Here is a 25,139-nt window from a genome sequence, read left to right as displayed (position 1 = left end):
TTCCTGCCCATTTGTCCTTTTTGACTCAGCAAAGTCGCCGTAGTTGAAAGCGTCCTTTACCGTTGCCATGGAGACGATCCTAGTTGGCGTGTGGGATCTTGAAACAAAATGACTGAAGGAAAGGAAAAGAAAACCTCGATGAAAAATTATGAACATAAAAATGAGGAAAGTTGTGAAAACGCAGATATGAAACAGATAGCGAAAGAAAGAGAAACGGTGAAGTTAATAAGCTGCTCTGCGAGGTTAAAACTGAGCTCATTGGATGTGGAGGAGGAGGATCAGCCCGAGGATGATGGCGCTTATCAACTCCCTGCACTGTTTAACTTGACCGTACAGAGGTAAATCTTCACTCATTACATTCATTAATAATACATTGGGAAAGAAAGTAGCGCTTCAACACTGGGGTTCTCAGTGGAGAGCTAAACCGAAAATCCAGTGAGTTCTTCCTCTGTACAACTAAATCTTAAAACTAGTCATGAATTAATATTAAAAGGACCCCTGATTGCTGGACTGGTTGTAGCTGAATTATAAACTTTGGTTTCTGATTGACAGATTTGAAGGTGAAACATGTGACGGACAGCTTCATGGTGAAGGTGTTGCCTGTTATGAAGGAGACCATGTTTACAAGGTAACAACAATACATTTTAGAGCCAATTAGAATATAATTATCAAGTATTATTTATTACAGTAAACGATACTTTACCAACTTTTTGTTGAATATTTAATAATTGTCCATATACGTCACTGCCAAATTTGCTATTTAACCTAAAACTGACAACACATTTTGAAAATCCTCCAGAAATGAATTTCCATTGCTCTTTGTTCCAAAAATGTGTCTCAAATAAATATAAATTCTACAAAACATGTTCTTCTGAAGGGCAAGTTTTCTATGGGACTTATGGATGGATCTGGTGTCTTCACATGGGCAGGCGGGTTGAAATATGAGGTAGACCACATGAATTGTAAAACATACAATTGTATTGTAAATCAACTTAAATCTAATTATATAGCTTGTTCCTTATATTTCTAAACATACTGTACAGATACACACATAAGAAATACAAATAAAATTGAGTATAGTTTAGAGTGATAGTTTGATCAAATACTCTGCAACATCTTTAAGTGAATTGAAGTTTCTTATCCAACAGGGAGAGTTTGTGTGCAACATGCCGCTGGGTCAGGGCACATACACCTGGCCAGATAGTAGCTCTTACAAGGGGGAAGTTTACAACGGTGTTCGTCATGGGAGTGGTACCTACACATGTGCCAAAAACGGTATGTCATACAGAGGGCAGTGGCATCAGAGCAAGAGGCACGGAAAGGTAGGACCCACCGATTTATATCTTGTATGGTCCTTTTTTTTTTTTTTTTTTTTAAGAATCTTGTTTTATTCTTCAAGATTGATCTCTTTTTTGTGTTAGGGTGCAGTCTATTATAACCAGGATAAGACTTCATGGTACAAAGGAGATTGGGTGAAGAACAACAGAGAGGGATGGGGAGTGAGATGGTATGTATGAGCAGAGTGCATTATTACCTGTTGCACTTGAACTTGTAGTGTAAAACCTGAAGCCGAAGTGACGTCTGTTTCCTCACAGCTACCCTTCTGGTAACATTTACTCTGGTGAGTGGAAGAACAATGTAAGGAATGGAGAGGGCACGATGAGGTGGCTGAAACTGGGACAGCGGTATGACGGCCAATGGCAGGATGGAGTCCAGGTATGAAAGCAAATCATTAAAGAAAATTTGGTAAATTACCTTTCCATTAAAGTTGAAAGCCCACTCTGGTTGGTAGGGCCTCATAGCAACTTATCCTGTTGAATTATCTAATCTACTGTATCCCTCTCATATCACACATCTACATATCCAGCTGTTAATACTCAAAAATAAAGTTTAAAACATGCATCAAAGAGCCTGTGCAGCCGAAGTGTTACAGTTTATTCACTTTTTCAAAGACCTTCTGGTAATTCCAGGACAAAACGAGGCTTTTAATCCTACTTTGAAGCTAAACTTGATTTATGATGTTGTTGTGAATCACTTCTGTGGCAGCATGGACGAGGCACACAGACCTGGATCCTGAGGCGAATGGATGGATCCCAGTACTGCCAGAGCAATCAGTACACGGGGGATTTTGTTCGGGGGCAGAGGCATGGAAGGGGGAGCTTTTCCTACGCCGGCGGAGCGATCTACGAAGGAGAATGGAAGAACGATAAGAAACACGGACAGGTTAGTCGAATTAATATGTACAGCATTTCAAACTCGGTGCAAAACTCAAAGGTGTTGTTTGTTGCACCAAATTCCAGGCTTTAATTCAGTAACGCACATTTAGTAATTTAAATGTCATTCAAGAATGAATATGAACACACACATGTAAATAAAAGTGACTAGTGTTGGTGTGTCTTAGGGAAAATTCACTTTCAAGGATGGGCGTGTTTTTGACGGAGAGTTTGTGGACGATCAGATGATGACACCCAACTTGTGTGGAAACAGAGCTCCCACTCCGCATGGTAAACACCTAGCTACTGCAATATTAAAAACTGTCATGATCAATGATGTTACAGTCCGATTTCTTTTCTTTACATTGTTGTATCCTGTCACAGGTGTAGTTCCCATGTCAAGTGAAGATGTGTCCATACTAGGACCAGACATGAGTGTGAACATTGAGCGTCTTATGGAGAAAATCCCTGAGAGAAAACGTGACGCTGAGCGCAAACAGGTCCAAATCCGCCAAATACTTGTCCCCAATATCTTTATTTTCACCCCTCGTTCTAGCCCTAACACTCTGGTTCATGTTAACAGATGGAGTTTGTGATGCTGAGGCACAACAAAGAGCTGAAGTCTATCTACAGTTTCTACAGCAGACTTGGTCACACTCAGTCGCCGGATAACACCTTCCTGCTGTCCCGCATGCAGCTGTGGCGCCTGCTCAAAGACTGCAACATCCACCATCATGGCATCACTCTGACACAGCTAGACCTTTATACCAGAGGTGAGAGGGATAACCAGATTGACAGCTTCATAATGAAAGTCATTTTGGATGCTTAATGCTTTTACTCTCTGTGTGTCTCAGAGGATGCCGCCCCAGCAGAGATTCACTCTCCCTTCACTCCCATGCTGCTCTGTAGGCTCCTCAGCTGCCTAGCGGTCGCAGCCTATCACATCTACCATAAGGACATGGTGTAAGGACAAATCTAATTTGTAATCAGTAGCGGTTTAAAAGCTTCTATCTCTTAATTATAAAGTCTTTTACTATGTACAAGACATTTTAAACATTATCCAGTTGGGTTTTGAAAAGATTTGAAAGTCAGCTAATTTACTCCAACTATGTCTGAACTCCAATAACAGTGGAGTTGCAAGGTTTTTACTGCCGCAGCAAAAATAATGCAGTGAAATAAGGCGAATATGAAATTATAATCCACAGAAAATTTCTTCTCTTGTTACAGGTCACAAAAATACCTTCTGGCTGCCTGCTTTTCCAAACTGCTGACGGATGACATCATGCCAAATGCTATGATTGTAAAAGGTGCTAACAATATAATAATGTTGCTGCATGCACATACGCACCTGTATTAGATAACAGAAGAACCTCTGTGCTGATTTATTGCAGCACAAGCTCTCTGATGGTAAAACCAGTTAGGACTTCACGCAAAGTATTGTTCAGAAGAGCTCATTAACTATAGCTGTGTTGATCTAGGCTTCCTGTTTAAGCAGCCAGAGTGTAGTGCAGCGGTGTCTGTGAACTACTTGAAGAAGTGCTGGGAAGTCTATCAGGCTTACTGCAGGGTCAGCGCAGCCCCCAGAGATGACCTCACCATGACCTGGAGGCACCTGCTGTGGATGTTCAAGGTATAGCAGAGTAGGATGTGACGACATATAATTTTCCCTATAATGATAATGATTTTGAATTAAATCTACATCAAATAGCTGGGGGAAAAAACCCTGAAAAACTATTGCAAATATTTAGTTTAGCTTATAACCATTGATTGGTAATTCTTCATCCTGCCAGGAGTTCCATCTGTTAGACAACAAGCTGACCACAGCGAGGTTATTAGAGATCATCACTGCAGACAGCCCTGACCCCAGCGACCCGTCCTCTTGCCTGGATCTAGAGGTCTGCCTACAGCGTAACATCAGATAATCCATTCAGTTCAGCTTGTGCTGCCCCCCGTCTCTGGAACTCCCTCCCCCCCGACATCAGGAACATTAACTCTCTATCCATTTTCAAATCCCGTCTAAAAACCCACCTTTTCAAACTTTCATACTCACTTTAATTTGTCATCCACCCTGCAGTTTCTGATTGTATTTGTTTTTATTGCACTTACATGTGTCCCTTTTGGCTCTTTTAATTGTTTTTTATCTGATAATATTATTGTAAGGCGACCTTGAGTGCCCTGAAAGGCGCCTTAAAAATAAAATGTATTATTATTATTATGTCTTTCATCGGTCAGTACGCGTTGGCATTCATCTACTGATTTACTCTTCCTGTTCTTTGTGCCGCAGATTACATTCCTGGAGTTTTTTGAGGCTCTTCTTGGCTCTGCCGAGGTGAAGTGTCAGCAGGTGTCTGGAGGCCTGGAGGAGAGTCTGTCCCCATCCAACACTGAGGCAGAGGCCACAAGGAATTCCCCTAAAGAGGAGGCCAGTGAGAAAAACCTGCCAACTACAAACAGCCCTCCTCAAACGGTCAGATCCTCTCTCAAGCCTCTTGACTTCTTATCCCTGTACCCATCCTGCAGTTATTCCATCTGATCACCTGTAAAGATTACATATTGTGATTAATTCATGTTTGTTTACGTTTACAGAAATACATTCATTATTAGGTAAAGCTGCCAGTTATGTAAAGATAAACTCACTTTTCACAGATTTCCCCTATCCAGACAGCAGCTCCAGTGAATTCATCCGATTCTCCTGAAGTCTCCAGCCCCAAGTCAGTAGAGGTTAGTTACAGACAACGTAGTAAATGTCATTATATGCTCATGCTGAACCAAAATGTATGTTTTATTCCTCTTTTAGAGATCTTACATCCACATTTATGTGCATTTTTTCCTGTATCAGATTTTGAAGTTGTAGAAAAATGTTTAATATAACTACAACTGTATTACATCTGGTCATAGGCAGAGAGATCCAGTAACACACCAGAGTTATCTACTGCTCAAGACCTGGAGAGTCAACAAGAACCAGGGCATCCAAAATCTGAGTCTGCAGGTTTGTTGGTATTTCATTCCAGGTTCTTTCTAAAATATACATTATGTTCAGAAAATGAAAGTGCACATTAGATTATTTGATTACTTGTAGTCGTGCATACTGAGTAGGCACTTATGGTATGTATCTAGATTTTTAAGGTGTAAAAGTTGTGCATATTTCATCACGTAATATTACATTAAATCTTTAACCCAGAGTTGTGTAAAAGAAGTGGTTATATTATTTTAAATCAATGTTGACCAGAAAGGTGAAAAATAATCTTCCCACTTATACTGTAATATTTATCTTATTTCCACCAGAACACACAGGTGAAGGACAGGACGGACAAACCAAAGAGGTGGAGGCCAAAGACAGCCAACTGGAGCTTTGGATCCAGAAGATCCATCAGTTCTTCATCCACTTTTTCTTCCCTGCATTTGACCATCACCAGTTAGTGACCAGCAACATGAAGGAGGAGAAGCTCCGTCAGGAGGCCCAGAGACACATTGCTCTGGTTAAAGCCCAACAAAGAGCCAGGTAGTCTGCTTGTAGCAATTTCTAACCTTGATTTATTTATACTTTATTTTAACTCTCAATTGAAAGCATTATGAAGTCAAAGGTTCAGTCTTAATTTATAAAAGTTTATATGGACTATATCTTCATCAAGATTTAACAAGGTAGTAGTTTTTTGTCCTCCATATGAGAATATTCAAGGGAAAAAATTAAAGTCAGCATTTCTTTGATACATCTGTTGCCATGTAGAAATAGTTTGGATTGGAAAATATGCAGCGTCTATTTGATTCTGGGTTAGTTTAACTCAAGTTTGACAGTAACACACCAGTCCTGTTTTTTCTGTGCCTCCACAAACATAACTACCAGATTGGTAACAGATTTTTATAATATTGGATTTTTAAATTTAGTAATGAGAGTTCAAGACATATTTGAGTCATAAATACTGCCATTAGAGTTGTTAACTGTCTCTCAAAGTAGCTTTCATTCCAATTTTATCTCTGCTTCCTGGATATGCACCATCTCCACCAAATCCTCTTACTGATCCTGTTTTCATATTGATGTGCAGTAAACATTGTTGAGTGATACTGTCTGTTGTGTTACAGGTTAAAGGTGCACTGGGAAGCTGTTGAACGGCAGGACAATAACGATGCAGTAGTGGAGGCAACAGAAAAACCCTGATTAAACCAGTCAATGTGTACATCCACATGCTCCAAAAAGAAGGAAATCTGCAGAGCCTTCACAACTGCAGTCAGAAATAAAAGCATTGAGTGCATCCTTTAGTCTGTGTGTGGATGTAAGTGAAGACCAAACATTTCCTTGTTTTAACTAGAACTTTAATTAAAGTTTATGGTGAGAACACTATTTTCCAGTAATCTAAAACAGTTGTTCAAATCACGCAGATATATCTTCTTTTCTTTTCTTTTTTTCAAAGGGAGTAACAAAAGTAGTCAATACAATATAACATTTAAAAGAAAACTCGTTGCTGGACTTTAAGAGGGAGGGGTGAAGACCATGAGGTCATTTGGACAGACAGACTGACGTATCCGGTCCTTCAGGTCTGGGGTGAAGAGAAACAGGTCCGACTCTGCTGTCTGGGTCTAAAGAAAAATACAATGAGAATATTCATCAATGATAAGTCTGCAATAAAGACTTTTTTTTTTAAAGTGAAGAGTCTAGTAATTCATTCAGTGTGGATTTAAACATCAACATTTGAAAGTGAAAAAATAGGGAAAAACTTTAACCTGTGGTGACTGAGGAGTTAACACCGAAGACACTGCTGGTAGTGCTGGGGTGACAGTGAGATTAAAACCGTGAGTTAAGACAGCAAAATGTGAAACACCAGTTCAAAATAAACATGCCAGAAGCAACCTCAGTGTGCTTATTTCCACATAACCAGGCAATCACATTTCCTTCTAAAAAGTTGCAGTGTGCAGGTCTGATGTTTAATCATTTACATTTAAAACTACTACTACTCAAATTCAATATAAATTCTATTTTTCTTGTCAAATTTCAAAACAGAGATCCTGCCTGCTGCAACTTTAACATCCATGAGTGTTTCTGAGATGCAAACCACAGGTCTATGCAATGTGTGTGTGTGTGTGTGCATCTACGGGCATCAATCATACCTGCTTCTTCTCGAGTTAGCAGATCCTCATATTGACCTCTGGGGCTCTCCATTTCCACATCCACTGCCATGGGTGATAGCGTCTCTACGGCGACGGTCTCCCTCGGTGACAGGCTGCATCTCTGTGAAGACTGTAAGTAACGATCGAAGTCAAACCCTGGAGTTTCCTGGAAGCACAAGAGAGAGCAATTTGTTTATTGCAGAGCTCGAAGAAACGGTCACAGCTTTAAACGGCATCCTGGTGAAGCCAAAGTGATTGTTTACCTTAAGGACTTCACTTTCTGGTGTGTGACACATGGACTCTTGAGCCACCACAGCAGGAGGCGAGGACATCACAGTGGGGGAGGATTGGGGAGGCAGGCAGGGTGACAGTGTGAAGCTCAGGGCTATTGAGCGCTCGGGAGTCTCGCTGACAGGAGGAGGTGATTTACATGGAGAGAGAGAGAGTCTTGGGGAGAGAGGGATGTCGGCATTAACAGCCTCAGCTGGTTCGTCTTGTTCCAGGACGACTGAAATGGATGGAAGCGGACACACGGGTATGGGTGTGTCTGATTCAGGAGCTGGAGAGGTGCTGTCCTGCGTTGAGAGTGCAGGGTCTCCCTCGGGCTGGGGGTTGTCTGAAGACACTTCCTTGACAGGTGAGAAGCAATGAGAGACATTTACAGCATCTTTTGGCTGAGGTGTGCCGCGCTGAGAATTTGGCGCTTGTCCGGGAGTTTGGTCGAGGGTGAGACGCAAGTGAGCGGGAGTGTGGACGGGCCTAGCAGGAGACTCGTGGGTCTGAACGGGGGTCTGTCCCAGCGCGAGGGATCGTCGAGTGACTCTTCTAGGGGAGAGGTAGCTGGAGCAGGGAGAGGCCTGAGGCAGCACGGCGGCACTCAGACGGCTGGATCTCCTCGCGGGACCTGCAGACAACAATATACAACATATGTTTCACCAAACCCTGTATCTCAAGCACCACGGAGTTCATTCTCTGAGTGGACGTCCTCTCACCTGCTGGTCTGGATGGACTCTCCACCTGGAAGAAGCCTCCGTCAAAGAGCACAGTGTCGGTCTTTAGTGGCTGTGCTTGGGGTTGTGGTTCCTGGGGGCTCGGGTCGGGGTCGCCAGCAGCAGCAGCAGCCTGCGCAGCTTTCTCTGCCTCTGCTGCCTGCTGTTTGGCTTTCATGGCCGCTTTAATGGCAGCCAGGCGAGACTTTGCTGCTGCTTTGGTTCCCGTTGGCTTGGCGGGAGCAGGTGCAGGTTTCTGTCAAGACGGGACCAGGATATGTAAGACTGTGTTGCACTTTTTGTCCCTAAATATATTACTCTTTTAAAAACGAGAAAACTGTTCCTTCAATGCCCTCACCTTGACCACTTTCCTCTGTCTTGGTGGAGGTTTGTGCTCCTCCACCCAGTCTCGCGCCTCCGCTTCTTTGAGCGCGCCAAACTTCTTGTTGACATCTTCAACCTGAAAGAAGGCAAGAAGAGCATTTTAACCCAAACGCTGAATACAGTTATCCTTCTAAGTTTTTTGTGTTTCATGTTGGAGACCCCTGTCCCTCTTCTGTGAGGCCCTAACCTGGTAATAAACCATGTCCCAGAATCCCTGCAGGTCGGTGCATGTGGTGATCTTCTCTCCCCGGCCTAGGTCGCAGTCATCCACCAGACCGCTGAACTGTTTGAAACGCTCTTTCATCAGCAGCCTCGCCTGGCCGACTGCTGTGCGCATGCGGTCTCTCACTACACACACACACACACACACACACACACACACACACACACACACACACACACACACACACACACACACACACACACACACACACACACACACACACACACACACACACAGATCTTGAATTACTATTGATCAGATGGGGACTTAAATCATTTTCACTATTAGGAACACCACTGTCTTCAGCTTAAAAATACAGTCACTGGTAAAAACACTCACTTTCTTCTGGGATGGACTCATCTTCCACTTTAGGCTCCCACTGAGCACACAGAGAGTTCAGACTGTCTGTCTCACTGACAATTTGAGATCTGAACAGTATACAGAAATTAGATATAAATTAAAAATAATATTCAATTATACACACATTTCAAATACACGTTGCAGCTGTATTATAGGACAAATAAATCTGTTAGTAGCAGCAAATTGATTAACAACATATACGTCATAATTCATTTATCAAGAAAAACTTGATACCTTCAGCTTTTTAACTGCTAATCAGACAATACATTTGTAAATAAAGTAAATGTGAAACAACAAACTAATTAATAAATGACTGGTATGTCACCTGAAGTATGGCACATCATGCTTTGATTCCAGGGGGCTGCCTGGAGTTGGTGAGCTAGCAGTGGGAGATGGACGAGGAGGACAGCGCAGAGGAGATTTAGGGGAAGAAGGCTCACTTGGCTCAGCCTGAGGCTCAACATTGAACAAGGGGACCGGGGGAAAACTGAAGCTGGGGCTGGGTAGGAAGAGAACAGATATAGAAAGTATCATCAGCTGACTCAAGTTTTATTCATGCACATTTTTCAAGAGGCTATGCAAGCAAAAATGAAAATTGGTTCCTTATCTTTTAAATAAAACAGACCTTGGTTTAAGAAATGCGTCTGCTGAGCGAGGAGTGAGAGGCTGGAACTTGAACAAGCCGGCAGGAGCCTGGAAGACAAAACCTTGAGGAGCAAATGAGGACAAAGAGGAAGGATCCTCAACAGGGACAGCGTCAGCTGGAGCTTGGTCCACCACCATGTCTACCTCCTCAGAACAGGGCATCGGACTAGGAGATTTTTCTTCTGTCTCCTGCACCTCTGGCTCCTACACATAACAGAAACAGCAAAACTGATTCATCAACAAGTCACTGGAAGTGGTCACAGTTTTAGACACGCTGCATGTGACACTCACAGAAATGCTTACCTCTGGCTCAACAGGATGGACAATGTTGACAGTTGCTGTATATTAAAAGGACAGATATTAAAAAAAACTGTAAGAAATCAAACAATTGTACATGCTCACACGGGGAAAAGTTAAACTGGTGAACATTGGTTGACGTTCAACAATACCTTTACAGTTCCTTCCTCTGCCAGAAGGGGGGGCCGCAATGTTGACAAATGCTCTGCTCCTTGTGGTTCGTACATCTGACGGATGGAAAAACATTAAACAATATTAAAGAGTGATTTTCTAGAATATTACAGTCTGTCTCTGTTTGCTTTGGTGCTTATATCTCTACTAGTGGTGTTGCATTTTCTCAAACACTGCTTAAACTATTTCTTTAGTTCAGCATGTACCTGCAGACTTGTCCATAGGTTTGTCTTTCACTGCAGGAACTGCTGTAACAGGAGGCCTGTTGACTGATCTGGTCGACGCAGCTCGTACGACAGGCTCCACTAAGATGCAAATAAGGAAACACAGTAAGGCGGATCAAACTTGATAGCTGGTCTCGTGGTCGAATTATGCGCAAGGATTTTTCTTCTTACCTGCACAGACTGTGGTCTTGGTCACAGGTGGTGGTGGCGCAGGCTTGACTGAGGCGACCCGGCTCCTGGTCGATCGTTCTGCAGCAGGTGGAGCTGTATGTAGGAAGATTAGGGAGGTCAGATCTAAAACACGGTGAGCTGAAGTAGAAGCTTCATTTAATATAAAAAAGGACATGCAGTTCATTTACCATTCTTGGCTGAAGTATTTTGGTTCTGTGTCTTCAAAGGCTGTGGACATTTTGGCAGAATGAAAGGCGATGAAACAAAGTTATTGTTAGCCTTTAGTGTTTTGTGGAATTTCTGAGAAAATGATGTTCAAGACTTTAAAGAAAGTGGCACCTTCTGCTGCTGTGTTTTCATTGACCGGGTAACTCTGGTGCTATGGGATGGAGCTGTGCTCACTTTATTCTTGAAGACAAGCAAAAAAGACATATTGACCATTGGAGACATTTATCATTACAAGTGCACCAAGCTACAAGGAGGTATCCAACTGCAACGACTCATATCATCAAAGAAACAAAAACAGGATGGTAGGGGTGTAATTTACAGGCAAGGGTTTCTGAAGGCTTCACCAACTTAAATTTTAGATTTTTTTATTACATTTTTATACCACAAAATATGCAATTTAATATCTATTAAATCTAAGACTTTTAAATACCTAAAATCAATGTTTTTAAATACTTTTGAAGAGCTGCAGACACCCTGACAGACATATTTACAGTAAATAATGTGAACCAGTCTGTTGATGGCCTTGCTCACCTTTGCTCTGGTTGATGCACCTGGGACCTGAGGCAGAGGGACAATGGTATCGCTGTCCTTTGCATGAAACAGGCCAGTCTTAAATACATCTTTACGCCCCTTTTCTCTCAATTCCTTCTCCTTCTCAAGAGCCTTACGCTCTTTCCAGCGCTCAAGCTGCTTCAGCCTCTCCTCTGCAGCCTGACCTGTGGAGACACAGGTGTGAAAAGGAAGGAACAAGTTAAGCTAGAATAAAAAGGTAGAGTTACCTGATCATAGAATGTTTTTTCTGAACAAATGGCTCTAAGTTGTGTCCATCCACAAGCTATTTTGTCTTGTTAATGCATTCAAGGGAAATGTATAATGAGGACGTGCTGGAAAATAGAACTTTACTTTTAGCAGGCTTTGCATTGTTGATTGTTTTCTCCTGAATGATTGACATGTTGGCTATTGCCATGGAGGCATCCAGGGAAGAGATATCCATTTCCGGGAGCTTGTCCAGCTGCCTGCGTTTGTTCAAAGCCCGTTCTCGGTTCTCCTTCTGGGACTGAGACTTTCTGCGGGACATTTTCACCCTCAGCATCGACACACTGGTGTCCCGCTGGCGCAGGTGGGAAAACCGAGAATCCATGTTCATGTATCTAGTGTAGTGGGAAAGAGGAACGATGGATGATGAATTATAGGCATAGTTATTACATGTATTGAGGTGCATTTAGATGTGCTTGTAGTTATGACAACCGTCTCAACAATGAGAAACTAATGTTAAAGTGAAGTTAAAAACGGAAGTTGTTATGGAAATCAATCTATTTCATCTGTATTGTGTTTTAGTCAGCTATAACAACTCTACTGTACCTGGGAAGGTTTTAACTGACTTTTGTTGTCAATAAGGCAACAAAATGTCACAATGTTGATGACAAATGTCCATCACAAGTAGGAAGCCCCTCTCAAAAAAACATAATGGAGACGTGACAAATATTTAATCAAGTATTTAAACTATGCACTTTTTCCTCGTTTAAAGATCATTAAGTTACACGACTTGTCGTGTTTCTGAAATGTGAATAAATGATGGTTTTTTTTTGTCATTGAACATTTGTAACTTAGCCAAGAGTAACTGATTTAACGCAAGAATTAAAAGTCCAAAAGTCACTGACATTACGTTTAACAAACCTTAGTAAAATGAAGGACGAACAGGGGCAAAAATGTACCTGAACATGAGTCACGTTGTAACCTTTTGTATGTATGGAGAAACACTTTCGACTATAATTAGACCATTTAAGTATAAAAATAATAACAATTTTACTTCAACCACGGGTTGTAACTTAGTTAACTTTGACAATAAAGTCCATAAATAGTGTATTTAAAGTATAAATGTAATATTAATTTAATATTTAGTTAGCGGAAGCACTTTAAACCAAAGAAAGGTTGGTTGTTTTTCTCCTGGTCGTTTGAAGCAACAGGAGCGACGAAACAAGCTAGCGTTAACTGTTATGTTAGTAACCAAAGCTGTGAACCAAACCAACTGTTTAGATAATTTATGATCACACATCCACTTTACCTTGCTCTTTCCAAAAAAAACACGACTAAAAAAAATCCTCCTCCTGAGCGGCCGGTAAAAATAAAAACTGAAATTACGACGAACAGACGGACTCTCAGCCCTGCTGCCTCACAACAATCATGGCGGGTGAGTTTTTGAAATTCGTAAGCTAACGCTGATTGGCTGCAATTCGGACAAGAATGGATAGCTCTGATTGGTTCTTCTCTCCAGTCTTGTATGTGTCGACAGCTGTGATTGGTCTAAAATAAGAAGCAAAATGTAACACTTTGTGACTACTCACCTTATTTGTACTGATTTTGTTTTTTGTTTTGCCAGGATTTTCAGTCCTCACATAATAACAATAAATTTATTTTTCCTAATATGTATGACATAAAATGTGTCTCTTCTGCTTCAAATTACAAGGCTAGGCTAATCAGTGCCAGTCTCTATTATAATAAATATGGACTGTTTGTTTTTGTCCACAAAAAACATATTGACAACCAGGTAATATGGGTTGGGATACAATTTATATATAAATCAAAGCTCTTAGGCTATGGTATTAAAGTTAATTTTGCTCTGCAATGTTAATGCATTGATAGATATCACCTATCATGAAAATATACCAAAAGAGTGGCAACGCTGGTAGAAATTCTGGCCCTTTAACAAAAAGTCAGTGAAAGGAGGAACATGTGAATGTGAGTCACCAATATGATGTGTCCTTCAATAACAAAAATACATGACTTCTGGCAAGTAAAAGTACTTCTTAATTTATTTAAAGTTAGTGGAGTAGTTTACAAACCACAATTCTTTTGACATGATGACATCTTATTTTAAAACTATCACTGATCATCAAAGAAACCTGGAGTAGACTGTTCTGTGCATGTCAGTTTTTAAATTAATTTAAGACATTGTCATGATGTGTTCACTGAAAAAAAAAAGCATGAACAAACTGTAATTTTGTAAGAAATCAAAATGAACATGTTAGAATCCTACAAGTATGTACAAAGTAAATGACAGAAAATAAAGTACATGTACAGTAAAAATCTGGATTTTTACACTTAATTACAGGAGAAAATTACAATTTTGTAGGTTAAATAATAATAAAAAAAACTTGGTGAGAAATTCTTTAATTTTTCTTTTTTTTCCAAATTTTTACAATGCAATTATTGCATTACGCTGATGCTGTCATGATACCCTGCAACACTGACAGTTTTTAGTGTGGTGGAACAGTCTCTGTCTGTCCGCTCCATCAATCCAAGAAGAAGATGTTGTTGAACTGCGTCGCACAAAGCCTCTTAACCTCCTCTGTAGTAGAGAAAAGACAAAAGGGCATAAAGGGTGAAGGGGGAGATTAAATATCAAGGCAGATTGTCGACTGTGATGGTGATGACATGGATTATTACTGATGGCCAGGTGGTGGAGACATACCGTTCACTTCAATCAGATTGGCGTTCTTCTGATTCAAGATCACATACAGCTCTCTCTGGTCTGACTTCTTGCCGACTACCCAGTAGTCTGTCATAGCTTTTACGATGATTTCTTCATCTTCATCAACCCTGGGAGGTAGACACAAAGAACTGAGCATCATCACACAAAGGCCACTATCACACACACACACACACATATATATATATATATATATATATATATATATGTATAGCAGGCATATCAACTCTACTTCTAAGATTATGCCTTTGCCCATACAGACCACAGGTTTTTAGCCTAGTTAATGCTAAAACACAGCAGGGAATCACATGTAATTACCTAAAATTTAACTAAGCAAATAGCACTGTGAGTGTGTTTTGAGTGTGCAAAGGTAACAATCTAAACACCACCTGTGGGAACAAAAAAGGAACTGATATTGATACTGGAATATATGCTATAAACGTCAGTGCCACTGCATGTTCCACAGACTGAAAAAGGGACTTTCACATGACCACAGTCTCATGACTTCTACAAAGGAAAGCGAGTTCCCAAGAGCATCATATTATCTATGAAAATGACACAACTGTGCTGATATCTGCCGTATATGAGTTTTACACATTTTCTTTGCTGAAATATCAGGGTTTGTGAAATCTGAAAACACTTTACAGCTGCTGTTTGGAGCGTAACATATAAAAAATGCTTTCTCTGGCATTCTAGGGACACTTACCAAAGAGCTTTCTGTAGCTATAACTAATCAATTTTTCTCTATTTTTTCAACTGTAAAGGTCAACAATGCCACCAAGCTTAGCCTGCTGCTGTTAAAAGAAAAAAAACTCTTTTAACAAATGTCCGGAGGCTTCTGGTAAAAATAAATATAATTTTACTAAGCTTATGTTATCTCTGCTCTACCTGGCAAAGTCACAGTTGATGTCTCCCAGGATCTTCATGAGGTCAGGATGAACAGAAGTGAGGCACACACTGGCGGTCTTCCTCATGTGGATGGTGCTCTTCTCTGCCAGGTTCATGTGGTTGAAGTAGATGAACTTAAACTGGGGCTCCTTCTCTGGACTGAATGAACACACAACACAAGAAAAGACACTTTAAACAAAAAAGTAAAGCAAAAGTAACCAAGGAAGTATCACCTGCAGTCACCTTCAGGGCTACATTATCTTTTAAAGTTTATTTACACTTCATTAAGGTGACCAGAGAACACAGTTAGTACTACAGCTTACCTGAGAACAGCACTATACTAACGTCTCTGAAAGTATGTGTGCACACTAATACAGGCCGTACCACATATATGCTGCATCTAATTATTTACAGTTTTGCCAGGCCAAATCAGGACACAGACCTAAATGCCAACTGAGGAATTTGGGGCTGTGTTTATTTATTTAGTCGATTCTTCACTAGAGTGATTAAAAAAGGAGCCCATCAAATTGTGCGTGTCAGGTAGTCCGGTCTTGGATTACGGGCGAGGATGAATCTAAAGCTAACTGGTGGGGTTAAAGGAGAGCAGGCCTGGATGCCAGTCTTTAAAGCAACACTGCTTGAGTTACCCCTAAGTAGTGCCATGATGACATCCAGTGAGATCAGACTCTCCTCTCTCAGTGCCAGCCAGGCGGTGTTAATACAAAGGAGTGACTGCCAACTGATGGCAAGCGACATGGCTACGTTAATCACCACAGACATACAGTACTAAACTGTACTAAACTGTGGAAGAAAATGTTATCATCAGACAAACACACCGATGACACTGATAGTTAAAAGGAAGTAAATCATTTCGGATATTGTTTCCTGTCCTTTCGCAACATTCTCTGTGCTTCTCCATAATACTCTGGAAGCAGTCTTTGCCTTTATTAAAAGCATTGAAATCAATTTACTGATTAGTTCACAATTGCAAAGTTTTACAATAGAGAATCTAGAATTTACTTGAAAAATGACCTTAAATAATTAATTGTTTATTAAAATAGTTGCAGATTTTTTCTGTCAATCAACTAATTCATTAATAAGATAATAATAGTCAATATAAAAGCTGACTTAAATGACTCAATCTGTAAATATTGCTGGTTCGAACTTCTGAAATGTGAGGTGAGGAGACCAATTTTCACTATTTTTTAACATTTCATAGACGCACGCACCTCTTACTGCAGGGTGGTAAGTTCACTACCTTAAGTGTAACATTCAAGCCTTAAAATTCACCCTACGTTATCAGTAAAGTGACACACCTATTAAAGCAGAAGTAGAAGAGACTGAAACGAGAAGACACTGACTTCACAGCAAACTGTGAATTAGGAGATTAGTGGATTCTCAACTGACCCCGATATCCTGCGGTTGATGGTGAACTGTTCACATATATCCGATGCCAGCAAGGTGAGCTGAGGGCCCACCAATCCGTCCAGCTGCTCACAGAACTCTCTCGTCAGCTCCACAGAAGCTGCAAAGAAATGGTGGAAAGAAGAAAGTCAGCCATTGTGGGACATGCATTGGTTTAAAAAAAGTGATATTTAAGCTTTGAATGCACAGTGAAATGGTCAAAATATTATAAAATACCAAATGTAACAACTTTATTTAATGAAACTAAGTAAACACCATCAAATAAGTAGGTGGGTGGACACTTACCACTGATCATAAAGCAAGCTGCGGCACTCATCGCCTGGAAAAGATCAGATCAGCGAGGGTTAAACGCAGAAACAAGGTCACACAGGTTGGAAATTACATTAATGTGATGATAAGCATCATGGAATGTACTTCATTATTTTAAAATTTAGCTGTTTAATCCCAAAAATCCATATCGTTTGATAGAGCGGCACAATTCATAGTAAATCTATTGTTCATATATGAAAAGTCAAATCCTCCAGTCACAGATTATAAAAAGCATCCTAGATGAATGAATAACCACTTGGAGCTATTTTAATACATTAAAAATAACTGTATGTGTATGAATGAATCAACAGATTAAGTCTACACTCTTTCACCACACAGCAGATCATATTTACTCAACCTCACCTTATAGACGATCAGGTGCAGTTCCTCATAGCCGTCCTCAGTGCTGACAAATATTTTAGGAAATCGGAATTTGGCCTCTGGATCTTTAAGATTGGACGGTCCTGTCAAAAATCTGGAGAGAACAGAAGAAACATTTGTTACACCCAGCAATATGGAGGACAAAACTAACAAAATTCTCATTATTTTTGCTTTTATTGTCTAAGCTGCCAATATCACAAGAATCCATCACCTAGGAAGCATGAATATTCACCAATACTTTCTAGGAAGTCTGTTTATTATATTTATGCCATGTCGGTTTGACATGAAGGAACAGTCAGGAGATTACCAAAATAGATGGGAATCATCCTCTGAGCACCAATATCAAATTTCACAACAACATCGCAAGTAGTTAAAATATCTCCGACTGAAATGTGAGGCGGACGGAAATTAATTTATTCTGTTCTGAAATAGATCAGAGGTTGTTCATTCCTCCACGATTGATCCGAAAGATAAGACGACAAACTGCGAACAAGGAATTCACTGTTGCGCTGTTCATACGCTGGATTCCAAGGATGCCATGTTGCAAGAAGTGGGAACATTTTAATTAGAAGTGTGACGCTTAGTACATTCATCACGTACGATGGCTTACTTTATCAAACTATTTGTTTAACTCTAACCCTTTACAGATTAATCATCATGTTCTAGTGCGTCTATAGATAGATCACCAGGAGTCAGTGTTGAACTACTGTAGCTGCTTCTGCTTCACCTTCAGGCAATTTTTACTTCAAGCATGAACACAGACGGTGAGAAATCGCTGAGCAAACTCTTACATATGTACACTGAAACTGAATTGATGAAAATTTTTCCTGAGGCTGCAGTAACACTCTACTCTCTGCTCTCCTGCTTGAATAGAAAAGTGTTAGTCAAGGGAGTCACCTCCATATCGAATTTGGTTGACTGCAAGCGAAGCTCATTACTATCCGTGGGGTTAAAATCACATGATGCTGGCAGAGGAACATGCATGCATGTATAAGCCTTCACAGATGCAGAGTGTCTAGCAGAATTGAATACACTTTCTGACTAATTGACAATACTTCACTGTCATATTAGCCATGACATTAATTAGTAAACTGTGAAACAAAATCCGTCTTTATCCTGCCTTTTGTTGAGGAATATACAGATACAGGGGTGCAGGGACTTACCTCCCATAGTGCAACAGATTCCCTGCAACTTCCGGCCTCAGAGGAGAGTCCCTGCCAGCCAGCTAGAGGAAGAGCGAGATGAGAAAGAATGAAAAAAGGGGAAGTTAGAAGTCTTCACAACATCCATCTGATTTTCAAGAGGTTTGAGATCAAGTGTTTAACCTGACACCAAAACCACCCTCACCTCTGGTTCAGAGTGTCTGGGGAACAGCGAGGTGGTCAGGTACTTGTACAGGATCTTCATGTCGTCTTGTTCCAGTCCGCTCCTGCAGCGCAGAGTACAACTTTCACACTTCACAACATACACTGCAAAGATAATTGTCTGTGTGCTTTAAATTGAGTTTTTGCATCACGAGCCAGATGTTAAAACAAGGTGACTCACGGCGGTGATTACTTTCTAGCGCAGCTGTACACACACTACAATGAATAGTCCAGAAGCAGAGCATGAAATCAGATGATGCAGCCGCTTAATTTGGACGGTAATTAAAAACAGCTCTCCTGTTGTGACGGTTCACAACAAAAGATCGCTCGGCTCTCGTGTAATTTCATTAGCGATCGTGCAATCCCCCGTGGTGCTCACGCACTGAGACGGGTGGCTGACGGCGCAATTAAAAGGCGAGTGGCATGTCAGGGAGCACATAAACCACAAAGAGGATTACAGGTCATGTTTAATGCCACCTGTGTCTACCCAGCATGCCATGATGTGTTTTCTAGGTGCCGATGCTACCATTTTACCCTGGTACAAGGTTGCAAATATGTTTAAGATGATATAAAGTTGTGGCCTAGTACATGCTATATATAACACATTAAAAAACACAATAATATCCTGAAATTCTCTGTATAAAAAGGATCTAATAACCCCTGTGGTATCAATTAACCAACTCTGATAGAATGGTGGATTTCACAGATGAGAGCAAAGCTTTGGGTGTGTACCAGATAAGCTGGTCATTGTACAGGAAGGCTGTGTATTTGATCAGGCTGAGGCTCTCCTCCACTCTGTTGACAAATGACTGGATCTTCAGGTACGTCATCTTGTCCAGCGGGAAGAAGCTGATGCCCCCAAATACGTCCAGCAGGTCACAGGACTGCAAGTGGAGAGTCTGCAGATACTGGAAACCCCAGTACACACACACACACACACACACACACACACACACACACACACACACACACACACACACACACACACACACACACACACACACACACACACACACACACACACACACACACACACACACACGAAAGCCCAAAAAAAACAGGAGACACAGGAGAAGAAAAGGAGTAAGGGGTTAGTTTACCCGCCTACAAGTGCTTGCTTACAGTGCAATAAAGAAAACGGAGTAAGAGCCGGAGTCTGACTGACTCGCTGTGGAGTCACTGACATTCAACCTCTGATACGCACACCACCGCCTCTCTCTCTGTCGTTGGGTTACAGTGTGGTCAGGGAAGCCTGTGTAAACCTAAAAATGGCATTCCCCGATTAGAAATCAATCTTTTATACTTTTACATATGTGTTGATGTAAAGACCTGCCAGCGAGGTGACAGCAGCATGAAGTGAAGACAGATAGTCTAGGCCGATCAGGAAATCAGGCATGACCGCAAACATCCTACTAAAAACTTCGCAACGAAATAAAAACAGTCAGTGTATGTTCAAACATCATCCACAGCATAAACATTGGGAATATAGGCAGAGCCCTTGTGATAACATTTACTTTAAGGCTCGACTGACTTTTTATTACATGGAAATGAATCATGATGTCAACGAAAGGCAAATATATGTTCAGTGTGCGGAGAAAAACGATGGAGTGTACCGGAACAAAATAATACAAATATTTAACTGTCACCACAGACAGATTTTTACCCTGTAGAAGAACTTTTCAAGCTTCTGGATGAGCAGCTCCACTCCGCCTGCTTCCATTGCTCTGCCAAATGTGCCGTTGAAGAGCTGCAACAAAAGCAAAATAAGATTGTTTTCACTCTCTAACTACCTTAAATTGGTAGTCTGACCACACAAGTACATTAAGGGAGTCATTAAAAGACTTTTAGGAGAGGACGACTCATTTGTTAGATGGACCACAGATCCAAAACATACTGAAACTCACCTTGTACATACTGTAGCATTGTCTTACCACCGCACCATAAACAGTGTCCTACAGAAGCAATGAGTCATAGTAAGTAAAACTTAAAATTGACAATATTAAAAGGAAAGAAATAATAATGTGGATGAGTATGTCTCAGCACTCACGAGTATCTCCTCTTCCTGATATTCTACCGTGGGAGGTTTACCATCTTTGTTTGGTTTCTCGATCATTGGGTTTCGAACCACCTGAGGAAGAATCACAAATGAATGATTAAGGAGGTGAAACTAAATTACATTTCTAAAAACAAGTCAACAAAGTCTTGACAAAAAGAGTCAATAATGAGCTAATGTACACAAAAGTAATGTACGTGGAAGCATTTAAGATACCATGACTATCCAGAAACTGTCCTCAGGCTCAAAGAAAAACTGCCGGTTCTTCTGTGTGTGCAGGGATTTAGCTGGTTTTGTTGGACAGAACGTCCTGGAACAAAGAAAACACAACCGTCAAGAGATGAGACACACCTAAACAAGACGATCAGCTCCTTGTTTAGCACTTTTACAGACATTAGACGTGTATTAGCGTGTATCTTATTGCATCATTTCCCTATTCTGTTACGCCTCAGGTTCAAAGAATTGCAAAATATCTTTGTTATTACACATTAAAGAAATGCTCGACACCTTTAAATTATGCCAAAAGCCTTTTAAAGTCTATTGAGAGGTGAAATAAACACAGGTCACCCAGTCTGTAACATGTCAGGGGTCAAAATGTTATAGCAGCAACAGCAGCTCTCTACCTGGTGAACTGTACAATGGCTTCACAAAGGCCCACATTTCGGATCTTCTCGTTCTTCTCCACATCACTGGGGTGGTAAAACAAAATCTTCTTCTCTTCCTGCAAAAATACACCTTGCATTAGCAATTTAATCCCGCCCCCAACAAACTTGTTTTGTAATATTAACTACAGCGTTCCGGTGTAAACTATGTGCTTCTCTCTATCTGGGAGTCATGCTCACCTCTCCTTCCCGAGGTCCAAATGTGGGATTATAAACGAAAAAATTGAGCAGGGATGGTGTGTACTGTTTCTCTTGCATTCCTGATGCCATTCTGGGACTGTATCAGACACAAAGAGAGAGTTGATAAGCAGATAAACATGTGTAGAGCTCTCTCTCAGGTTACAGCCTTACATCATCAGTGGTTTACCTAATCATCAGCATTAGTGTAACTTGTGTCTGGATTTCCTCTGCAAAGACAGTTTGGTTGGCATGCCGTGGGCCTGCAGAATGAAGACAAATGAACATCACACAGGGTAACATGACACACGTAGAGATAATAACAATAACTCAATTTCCATGCACACTGAGTGCAGTTGATGTGCATCAGATTGAGGTTGGAGGAATGTAAGATATTTATGAAGTGGTGGGAAAAAATACTTCAAATATTGTATTAAAGACCATAAAATATACATTCAGGTATTAGTTTAAATGATCAGTAAAAGACAATACAATTCAACACAATCTATGCCCTCCAAAGTGATTAAAGCGATTGATTTACAACATTTCTTCCTTTAAATTAAAATGTTTAACCTTCACAAAGGAGTTCTGGCTCAGTAACTTGGGGTGCATATATGGGTGAATCAGTGTTTTCCCACATAAATCTGAGAGACTGTGGTGGTCAAATGCATCATTCTGGTGCACTCTGAGAGCAAAATTAAGAGGTTATATCTATATAAAAAAATAATAATAATAATTGTGCTCTAAAAAACTTAGTGCTATAGTAATTTAACTACTGGTTGTATAGGTATGAATGGTGATGACACACCCACAAAGCATGGGAAATAAATTTTATTAGTTCATAAATGTTCCAAACAGACTAATGTCCATATTTCAGCTCTGAAACAAAGAAAGCAGAAGTGATTATCCAAGTTCCACTAGTTCAATAGGGCTTTGCTGAACATTTTGGAGAGTGTACAGACATGTTGGGCTCACTATGAAACTGTGGTGGCACACATTAGACTATGGTGGTCCACCACAGTCTATATGATTAATGGGAAACAATGGAACTATAAAGGTGCTCTTTCCTTTGAGCAGGAGTCTTTTTCTAATCAGGGAGTCAGTCTCACCGAGTTTAAAATGGATCATGAATGGTATCATTTTAAACTCATATTGAAACAGTCTTAAAAGAAGGATCAGACATGTGGTCATGAATGATCTTGTTCCAGTAATTGTGTTTTATGGTAATTTGTATAGTATCACTGGATTCGGTTTGTATGTATTTAGAAGCTCATCTGGCTTTTGGATATGTGTTTGTGTAAACATGTTTTGAATGTATTATGTGAAGCACTTGGAGTTGCCTCTTTGTCGAAATGTGCAATACAAATAAACTTACATGGCCTATAAATACTGCAGGGATACATAATGGACAGTATATAGAATGAACCAACAATTTCCTCTTTCCATCATTTTAAAGAGGTTGACTCATGTGTCATCAGTCCATGTGTTAAAGGGCTATATCTGTTTTATACACAGCTCTTTCTATACTGAAGAGACAGAGAGAGAGAAGGAGAGAGAGAGAGAGAGAGAGAGAGAGAGAGAGAGAGAGAGAGAGAGAGTGAGAGTGTGTGTGTGTGTGTGTGTGTGTGTGTGTGTGTGTAGTACTTCAATTATATTCTTTCAAATTTCAAGTTTCACAGGAGATTGCAATTAAGAAAATAACCAATACTCATTTTAACAAATGGGCCTTTTAACTTTTACTCAGTGAACATTATGAACAATGTTTGAATGCTTTGCGGGTCCAACTACTTTCTACAGTGTTGTGCGGTTAAACCATAACTATAACATTCCATGAAGTTATCATATGTCTACCATTAAAATCTTAAGGTGTCACTTACATCATGTGACAATAACACAAAAAACAATTAGGCATCATAGTGAAAGAAAGATAAGGATACTGTTAACATGGGATCAGGACAAAGGGCAAAAGTCATAATAATAAACAGAGAAAGGAGGTGACAAAATCAGATATCTTTAAATAGAAAAATCTTTAGGGCATACTAACTGCGTTAACTATGACTGTATTAACTGTTACTGTTATTATCTGGATTTGATGCAGTCTTATGTGCGTGCAAATTAAATTAAATGTAACTGTATGTGCACATTTCTTAATGTTTATCAGTTGGATACGACTCAAAATAGGGTTAGGGTTAATTCAGATGGGGTTGTAAATTCAATCATGAACAGTTTAGTAAAATGAATAAAGTGACAGTGTGTTGAACTTTCTGGTTTTTGTTTTATAGTATATTAGGTGCGTTTGTTTTGCTACTTGCTTGACATTTTGTCGCTGTCACTGTGGACATAACGCCATATTTAGCCTGTGTAAGTAAGCTGAGTCGGTGTCTTTACACAATAGCTCCAAGTTCATGTGTTTTTCTACATCATTATTTAACTGTGGCTCCCTCGGAGAGCTAGTTTAACCACTCAGCAATAGGTCAGTGTGAACAGTTAGCTGATAGCTGGCTCTGCTAGCTGCAGAGTTGTGCTCGCTGAGATTCAGAGATGAAAAAAAACTCAGTGAACCGAGAACAACACGACGGTAACACTCACCTTACCGAGCACAAACCCCCACTGTGCAGCTGTCCGTGGCTGTGGAGTGCGTAAATAAAGGTAAAAAACGAGGAAATGAGATCAATGAGAGGAGATGCCGCATTATACTTTACATTATTAACTTCCTGCTTTTGACAGCGCGGTGTCACAAGTTAAACTGCTCGGGTTGAAATCCATTTCAGGCCAAAGCAAAGGTTCCGACTCTCATACAGCATAGTTGATAAATTCAGTGTATAAAATGAGTAACACATTTTAACTGAGTGAATGCACTACTGCACGTGTATTTTGTAATTGTATGAGATTATATGTTTGTAAAACAATGCTTGGTTAAAACTGTACATGGTACATTGTGTTAGATTTAAGATACACTTGTTTATTTTTTGTCTTCATTGTAGAATTTTGAACAAATTCCCACCATAATTCTTCATCTTTAATCAGCTAAACCATTTTTTGGTCAACAATTTCACTTTTTCCTGAGCCTGGTCTTGTTTCTTCTCGATTTCATCCCCCTGCAACCCTGTCCTGTAACCTATTTGGTGACAATGACACATGATATTGTGAAGGATATTGCTTCAGTCGCTGCCTATCAAAACATTATTAACCCATCCAGACTTTTGCACCAAAGATTTTGAGGTATCTAATGAGAAATCTTAAACCTAGGTCTTTAGAGTAGTTATGAGTGATGAATAATAAACATGAGGTCAACTGTCACTGATGTGTCTTCTATTTCATGTGCAGGGCAATTGCAGCTGGCAGACCTGAGAGTGATATAGGTCTTTTTCACACAGATATT

At 40.3% G+C, this 25,139-nt stretch overlaps 3 protein-coding genes across 4 annotated transcripts; 1 reads left to right on the top strand and 2 right to left on the bottom strand.

Annotated features, from left to right (window-relative positions):
* The first annotated feature begins 186 nt into the window (after nt 1–186).
* On the top strand, nt 187–6,369 carry rsph10b (radial spoke head 10 homolog B). The gene is made up of 18 exons (XM_062443193.1): nt 187–338; nt 553–628; nt 878–946; nt 1,149–1,322; nt 1,422–1,507; nt 1,596–1,716; nt 2,047–2,223; nt 2,402–2,713; nt 2,797–2,986; nt 3,068–3,176; nt 3,441–3,520; nt 3,692–3,843; nt 4,004–4,108; nt 4,498–4,680; nt 4,875–4,934; nt 5,112–5,202; nt 5,499–5,715; nt 6,294–6,369. Exons 1-18 carry the CDS (start codon nt 187–189, stop codon nt 6,367–6,369), a joined length of 2,430 nt encoding a protein of 809 aa, XP_062299177.1.
* A 184-nt stretch (nt 6,370–6,553) lies between these two features.
* On the bottom strand, nt 6,554–13,095 carry dlgap5 (discs, large (Drosophila) homolog-associated protein 5). The gene is made up of 19 exons (XM_062442024.1): nt 13,074–13,095; nt 11,912–12,159; nt 11,540–11,724; nt 11,120–11,188; nt 10,969–11,008; nt 10,781–10,873; nt 10,592–10,690; nt 10,367–10,441; nt 10,221–10,255; nt 9,898–10,121; nt 9,598–9,771; nt 9,252–9,340; nt 8,877–9,037; nt 8,664–8,765; nt 8,309–8,561; nt 7,580–8,220; nt 7,317–7,482; nt 6,933–6,976; nt 6,554–6,788 (listed from the first exon to the last, which is right to left on the bottom strand). The coding sequence occupies exons 2-19, from the start codon at nt 12,153–12,155 to the stop codon at nt 6,681–6,683; spliced, it is 2,802 nt and encodes a 933-aa protein (XP_062298008.1). The 5' UTR covers nt 12,156–12,159; nt 13,074–13,095; the 3' UTR covers nt 6,554–6,680.
* Nucleotides 13,096–13,803: 708 nt separating this feature from the next.
* On the bottom strand, nt 13,804–24,497 carry ccz1 (CCZ1 homolog, vacuolar protein trafficking and biogenesis associated). 2 transcript variants are annotated; one of them, XM_062442025.1, is made up of 17 exons: nt 24,347–24,497; nt 21,948–22,020; nt 21,761–21,857; nt 21,542–21,639; nt 21,135–21,228; nt 20,913–20,993; nt 20,770–20,817; nt 20,529–20,612; nt 19,598–19,773; nt 18,849–18,930; nt 18,665–18,726; nt 17,484–17,595; nt 17,097–17,130; nt 16,794–16,911; nt 15,387–15,545; nt 14,481–14,629; nt 13,804–14,357 (listed from the first exon to the last, which is right to left on the bottom strand). In XM_062442025.1, exons 2-17 carry the CDS (start codon nt 21,959–21,961, stop codon nt 14,302–14,304), a joined length of 1,464 nt encoding a protein of 487 aa, XP_062298009.1. In that variant the 5' UTR covers nt 21,962–22,020; nt 24,347–24,497; the 3' UTR covers nt 13,804–14,301. The 2 variants fall into 2 exon arrangements, with proteins under 2 accessions (XP_062298009.1, XP_062298010.1); XM_062442026.1 differs by having other exon boundaries at nt 14,481–14,608.
* Nucleotides 24,498–25,139: the final 642 nt, after the last annotated feature.

This window comes from Scomber scombrus, chromosome 21, assembly GCF_963691925.1.
Source record: "Scomber scombrus chromosome 21, fScoSco1.1, whole genome shotgun sequence".
Classification (NCBI taxonomy): domain Eukaryota; kingdom Metazoa; phylum Chordata; class Actinopteri; order Scombriformes; family Scombridae; genus Scomber; species Scomber scombrus.
This window is presented reverse-complemented; position numbering and strand designations above follow the sequence as displayed.